Here is a 7,500-nt window from a genome sequence, read left to right on the forward strand (position 1 = left end):
AAACCAAAAAAATTTTTCTTACAGTGACATTTTACTTATTGTATATAACGCATACTAACGTCATTTTAAAAAATATTTTGTTTCCCTTTCAATCACGACCGACGGTTTAAAAATTGGCGGACATTCAAGGACACAATTCTTTACTTCTAATTCTCCTCTGTTTTTCCCGGGGGGAAAAATGTTTCAACCTCATTAGTAGTATAACGGGCCTAGAGGGGTTCAACTAGTGCACTTTTGGGGTTGGGGGGGGGGGATAGGGGGGTCAACTAGTGCACCCCGGGGGGGAGGTGGGTAACGGAGTGCAGCCCCTAGGGGGGATAGGTGGGTCAATAGAGTGCAGCCCCTGGAGGGGATACCGGGTAATTCAGTACATATAATCCCCCTAAATAGGGGGGTGTGTTTACACTGTGTTTACATTATACACTATACGCTGCTACCCATTCATAACGCTGCTACACTTTTTGGCAAATACTAAGAATTTGATTATGACGTCACTCATTCACAGTGATTTTCCGAAAACGGAAAAAAAAAACAATAACACACAATAGAAACAAGAACACAGATTTTATTCAAGTAAAAAAAAATACAACAATTTACTTTTTCTTCTTCTGGGCCTTATCGGTCATCAGGGATAGTTTCCTCTTGTGAGTAGTGCTGGGCCCGGGATTTTCTCTGTTTTCTTCCTTTTTTTTCGTCTCCTTTTTTCACTGGAGGTTTGGTCTGGTGGGTCCCTGAGATCTTGGGTTCCTGAGGCTTTTTCTCCAGTTTTTGTACTTCTTTGACGAATTGTTGATCCTCCTCATCCTCTTTACACTGATTAGCCCAATGGCCAAATTTCCCGCACTTGTAGCACAAATCTTTCTTGGGGCAATCTGGGGGCCCCAAAGCCCTAACTCTTTGCACCTGTAGCATGGGTCCGTTGTTAGTTTTCTTTTTTTTTCCCCATTCCCCTTGTCCTTCTTTTTTCTGGGAAAGGTTCCTCCTCCATTTTGTCTTGCATGTTAGTAACTTTTACTTCTAATTTGGATAATTTGGCACGAATCAAACAAAATTCACTGGCGTTGTAAGTTTTCAGATCAGTCATCTTGTTTTCATGATCACCCACCTTCTCAGCAATATATTTCAGCGTGTTGTCATGATGCGCACTTTCTCACCAATATAATTCAGCTTTTTGTTAAGATCACTCACCTTGTTGTTCATATCATTCATCTTGTTGTCAAGAGCAGACAGCATGTTAACAATCCCATCCAGAGTTGTATTTAATAGGCCCATATCTTCTTTATTCGCATATTCTGGAAGATTATACATGCCCAAATCTAATCCCACTGCATCCTGTGACTCTGGCATGGGGGCTCCTACATAACCTTCAGGTGTCACATAGTTGGGGTTGTCTGGAGTATTCATCATTGCTTCTGCCATAATATTTTCACGTCTGTCAAGTTCGAAATGTCAAGCAAGACTGATCATCAAATCCCAGCTCCGCTTTATCCCAGATAGCATGCTAACATTGGGCCAAGGTTGGGCCAGTGTCATCGGTTACATTGGGCCAATGTTGGCAAATGACATTGGTCCAACGTAAGTTTGCTCATCGGCCCAATGTTGGCCCGGTATGTTGGGCCAACGTTGGCCCAATGTAGAGTGTTATTTCTGCAGATATCGGCCCAACGTTGTGCCAACATTGGGCCAATGCACGCGACCTGGGGCCAAGGTTGGCCCAACGTCCTCAAGAACATTGGGCCGATGTTGGCAAATGACGTTGACCCAATGTCATTTTGCTCATTGGCCCAATGTTGGCCCGATATATTGGACCAACATTGGCCCAATGTGTATAAAGATTTAATTGTTACAAACTTGTATATTAACAAATCCGATCGTTTTTAAAATCAAAAAAAAATCTACCACCAATCCTACTCAATAAATACAAGTTACCTAAAATAAATTTACATGGCTTGTTAAACTTCTTACAATTTATCATAACAAAATAAATTATCAGTGATTAAATTTATTGTTTCTATACAAGAAAAGTAAATGAAAGAATAAAATAACAAATGTGTTTTAATACAGTTTAAGCAATAAATAATTTGCCTCTGATTTAGATTGAAATTTGTATCTAGTAAACTAAATCTTAAAAGTTTTCCACACATTTAACTTATACACTTTTTATTAACAGGTTTATAACCAATCACTGTCCTCCATTGTATTTTTGAACGCATTTTCTTCTTTCTTATCCTGCTTGTTCTTATTTTTCCTTCATGGTAGTACTCGGTGAAATTCCATAGAAATTGATTCGGCATAAAAGCGGTTAGTCCGAGCAGCTCCTTAAAATAAAAAATAAAATCCATTTTATTAAGCAAATCTCAAAAAAGAAAGAGAAATGATGAAAATTAAATTAAAGCAGTACTTAACTTACACAATTGCAAGTTTATAGTATTTTTTATTAATTCTGTGTATTCGAAACTATTACTACATAGGATATTCGATTATTTGTAGATTTAACATGTTTAAATTGGGGGGGGGGTGTTATTCAGATGTATTATTTATAAATTTTTTTCTGCATTTATTATAATGTACAAGTACAGCATTTATCAAGGGAACAGAGCACGTATTTTATTACTTACTTTTTAAATCCTTATCATCTTTGAAAAGGCCGGGTATCTTTATTTGTCTTCCAATACAATGTTTTAAAACATGACAGCAAATACTCTCCTCTTCATTCACCAAGTCATTTCCACTAATTAGATAAAATGAGAACTTAAATCATAAGGGATTTGATTTCCCTGAAACATGTGAAACACAAGGTAACAATTCCAAAATTTGTTTTCTTAATGGTAGAAATATAAGAGAAATTTATGAAACGAAAGTGACCCTTGAGCAAAAATTCAAAGATAAACAAAAATAAAATTTACAAATTAGATTTTGATTAAGGTAATATTGATTGACATAGATCAATGATACATTTTATTTTAAAATTTTTATGCAGAAAGGATACAGTGATTAGCGACTGATCTTAAGTTACATATTTAATTTAGAACTAAAGCAAGCTAAGAAAAAAAAAGATAAGGATCACCTGAAACAAACTTTGCATTTTGTGTTTTAAATCTGAAATACATGTTATTTGAGGTTAATATAGTACTTACATTTCGATCCGTATGTGAAATGTCTGGACATGACAATAAAAGTTAATCCACATTAAAGAATACACGTACATTCCAAAGCTTTCTTTTTAACATAAAATCTTCAATGTTCTGCTGTAGGAAACATCCGAGATTAAAATGTTAGGCGTGCTAAAAGGATGCAGATTTGACCATCCTGTCCTATCAGATATCACAATTACCATAGAAACTGGCCAGTCTCACGCTGTGAAAAACCCTGGCCTAATTGTTTGGTCAGGAAATGTTCTCTTATCTTAGAATATGCCCCCTAAATGCAACAATTTAGAAAGTGTGTGTCTTACTCCTCTTACATTTTTTAAAATATGCAAGTTAATTTGAATTTTTGTTATGTTATTCTCAAAAACATTTACTTTATAGAACTAGTAGTGTTTAAACATTTACACATATTTTAAAGTTTGCATTAAACCAAAAAATATAAAAGTTATATAACTTGATACATCGTCATGCATGTTTTTTAGGTACTCATGGTTTGTATATATATATATATGTAACATTACTATTTCTTTTTCTTTCACTTTTCCATCTTCTTGTCCGATATTATAACAAACAGTTCACATATACTTCACTTAAACGTTGTCTATACAAAATATTGTATCGAAATAATGTCGTGACTCACTAACGTTGGCCGAACGTTGGGCCAATGTTGTACTCCCAACAAAATCTGTCAGCTTAGTGGTGACAAGCTAACAACATTGGCACAACGTTGGGTCACTGTTGTGTCCCCAACCAACCTCGGCCTCTGAGTAAAATATTGTAATGTTGACATTGACCCAACAATGGGCCCACGTTGTAAACCCAACGTTGTAAAAAGTGGTCCTACGTTGGGTCATTGTAGTGTCCTCACCCCAGCTTCGAAGTAAAATACTGTTTTGTTGACATTGACCCAACATTGGGCCAACGTTGTATGCCCAACAAACTACAACAAAAGAAGAACGTGATTCACCAATGTTGGCCCAACGTTGGGCCAATGTTGTACTCCCATCAAAATATGCCAACTCAGTGGTGACAAGCCAACAACAATGGCCCAATGTTGGGCCAACGTTGTGTCCCCAACCAACCTCAGCCTCCGAGTAAAATTGTAAAGCTGACATTGGCCCGACATTGGGCCAACGTTGTGTCCCTAATCAACCTCGGCCTCTGAGTAAAATAGTGTAATGTTAACATTGGCCCAACCCAACGTTGTAAACCCAACGCCAACCATCGGCCAACAGTCCAACCATTAGCCAACGTTGGGCCAACGTAGTCATGCTATCTGGGATATACCTGCTGTGGGGCGTGTGCATCAATACCTTTTACCTACGTTTCTTTTGCTGACTACACAGGTAAATACTTGGCAGCGAGTCAAGTTTGTTTAGGGCCGTGTGCAAAAAATATGCTGACTACACAGGTAAATACTTGGCATCGATTCAAGTCAGGGGGGCCGTGTGCACCTTTGACCTACCTTTTTATACCTGTTGCATCACCTGTGAGGGGGGCCGTGTGCAAAAAAAAAATAAACGATAGACCTACGTTTTATACTGGGGGTATAAATGAGAAGAAAAGTCTGGTCCTTTCTTCACAATCGACTATCATGTCAACCCTGATACACACTCACTCTCTGATTTTAGATGGGTATGATTGTTTAGTACGATGGGCACAAAATCACCAAGAATCTCTACCCCCGGAGGCAGAACAAGTATTTCAGGAAGCCAGCACTATCATGGAAACCCTTCAGGATTTATGGTTACTATGCCTAACCTTATCACATCATGCGACGAGCGTGGGGAGACTAGCTACCATACATTTTCTATGTCGACATATGAAAACAATTCTGCCCCAGAAATGGTACGGACTGAACCTGACCCGTTATTTCGGAAAACCTTACAGTTTCCTGACCCATCCCAAAGCGGACAAAGTGATTTTATTGTGGCAGGACATAGATGCGATGGAGAAAGTATGTATTCAATACGGAATGAAATACCTGGAAATTTCACACAGGCTAGGAAATCCGTGACTTTTAATACCAGCCTCAATCAAATCTACGAATTACCCCCCGAAGACCGGAGAAGTCCCTGGATGGCCCTAGTAGCGGATCGAATACGATTTCGGAGGAGAATTCGACAGTTAGAAGCTTTGTTAGTTTTTAAGAAATAAAAAATCATGTAATACTACATCAGTGTTATGTTATTGTATGACGTCATATATGCACTCGGGTTCGGCCTTTTCCCCCTTCAATTTTGCTTTGTCACTGTGATGGGGCTTTTTTTGATCACATGATCAAAAGCGATTTTTTTGTTTTAGCCAATCACATTTGATCACATGATTGGATTGTTGATGTTTTGCCGCGATTGCACAATCGTCTGCTATTGTGTATAAATACCGACGCTTCCGAGCTCTCAGTGTCATTCTGATCGTAGCTGATTATACAGTTTACATCCAGAGAAGGAGAAGAAGAAGAAGAAGAAGAAGAAGAAGAAGAAGAAGAAGAAAGAAGAACATGGCAGCTAATCATCGTATTTTCCATGAGGATTTGTATTTAATCCCCGGCATAGTGGTCGAATCTTACATTGTGGTGAGGCGGATCGATAACGGACGCGAGATTCTTCGCCTAAACATGTCAAGGATTCAAGTGAACGACCAGCATCGGAGGGCCCACCCTCGCCGGAGACGTGCATCCAGATCCCCGCCCCCACCACCCAGACCTGATGGACCCCAGGCCCAGGCCAGGAACCAGGGGCGGGTTCCCCGCTGGGGGTTTTCAGTCCCCACCGACCGCATCCTCTGTACCCTCTGCCTCGGGGACAACGAGCAAAACAACTTTGTATGCAGTCGTTGCTTGCAACGCCCTGCCTGCTTGTTATGTGCGGCCAGATTAATTGATCACAACCAGCCGTGCCCCCTGTGCCGCAACAGTGATGCCATAATACAGCTCGTGGGCAGAAGACCCGAGTTTAGACGTCCGGACGACAGTGACAGCTCAGAAGAGGGAGAGATGGTCCAACAGTTATTGGCCCAGTAAAGGGAACCCACCTGAGCCCCACACAAAAGCAGAAAAAAAACAACAAACGGCCCTTTTAAGGGCTACCCAATTGTTTCGAAAAGATGCCTACTTAAACAGTCAATAAAAAAAAAGAAACATTGTGTTTCTCTCAAGTTATAACACCAGGTCACTTTTAAAAAAAAAAAAATTATGTCTCCAAGTACGCCGTAATTTTTTATGTAAATTAGGCCGCCATTGTCGAATCTCCGCAAGATTTTACCCCAGTGAAAAAGGCTTGTAATCTACCTTGTAGGTCGTTTAAAGTTGTTTCACATTGTTTATAATTGTGATTATGTTATCCCTCACCTATATGTTTAATGTCAACTATGCTAAAAAGCCCATTTCTGTGTAATTTGAGAAAATGTTTTTGTCATGTGCTTAAAGTATGGCCTGCTATAAGCCCTTTAGTTTAACTGCGGGCCTGCTCTCCGCGCATGCGTACAAACACTTCCGCAGGGCAACTCATTTGCACTTTCGGTTTAGTCATAACATTTGTCTCAGTATGGTGCGCTCTTGCTGCGTCTTCAAATGTTCAAATCGTGATGATACGAAAGGAAAACAGAAAGGTCTACATTTTTTCAGGTAAGTCTTTCAAATATCCCTTGAATTTTCTAAAATCCAGGTTGAATATCGTGGTAGGCTCCCTATTTCCTTGCATATTAACCATGTTAACAACCGATATGAATTCAAGTATACGTTGTTTTACATGTTTTTCGTTGTCCTTTTGCCACAAAAAAATTTGACAATTTATGTCATTTCATTAGTTAACAGTTATTTAATGTAAAACATCAAACTATTTTAATAACTGTACAGTCAGACAGTATATAATTTCCTTACAAGTGAACAATGATTACAATACACATGTATATAAGCATATATTTTTGTTGTTGTTTTTTCCACATATATATATTTATGTATGTTTGTTTATACATGTAAATGATACCAATAATGTGTGCATGACAACAATATCTTGATTTGAACCCATTATTTTTATTTATTTCTCTGTAGAGAAACTGATGCACTCCCAGTGTAGCTCTTCACTGATCTTTATGTTTTTCTTTCAACATTCATGTATTTGTTATAGATTTCCCAAAGATAGTCGAAAGCGTCGTGCTTGGATGAGGGCAATAAACAGAGATGATTTTGTGCCCAATGAACACACCTGTGTATGCTCAGAACATTTTGTGACTGGATGGCACAGCGATGAGCCGGAAGATGTGGATTATGCACCAACTATTTTTTCCTACAAAATGAAGACAATTAATCCAGAGAGAGAATGGAGATTAGCAAGGAGAAATTTACAGAAGG

The 7,500-nt window shown here is 38.8% G+C and overlaps 1 protein-coding gene across 1 annotated transcript in view; it reads left to right on the forward strand.

Annotated features, from left to right (window-relative positions):
* Window positions 1-6,618: 6,618 nt before the first annotated feature.
* The window catches only part of LOC134263020 (uncharacterized), a gene marked incomplete at its 3' end in the record, with an annotated part of 3,042 nt that continues 2,160 nt past the window's right edge, over window positions 6,619-7,500 (forward strand). Inside the window, exons 1-2 of the mRNA XM_062745320.1 lie at window positions 6,619-6,774; window positions 7,277-7,499. Coding sequence (XP_062601304.1) covers window positions 6,695-6,774; window positions 7,277-7,499 — 303 coding nt within the window. The remainder of the gene's footprint in view (window positions 6,775-7,276; window position 7,500) is intronic.

This window comes from Saccostrea cucullata, unplaced genomic scaffold, assembly GCF_032062105.1.
Source record: "Saccostrea cucullata isolate Sc308-1 unplaced genomic scaffold, CSIRO_AGI_Scuc_v1 ctg15461, whole genome shotgun sequence".
Taxonomy (NCBI): domain Eukaryota; kingdom Metazoa; phylum Mollusca; class Bivalvia; order Ostreida; family Ostreidae; genus Saccostrea; species Saccostrea cuccullata.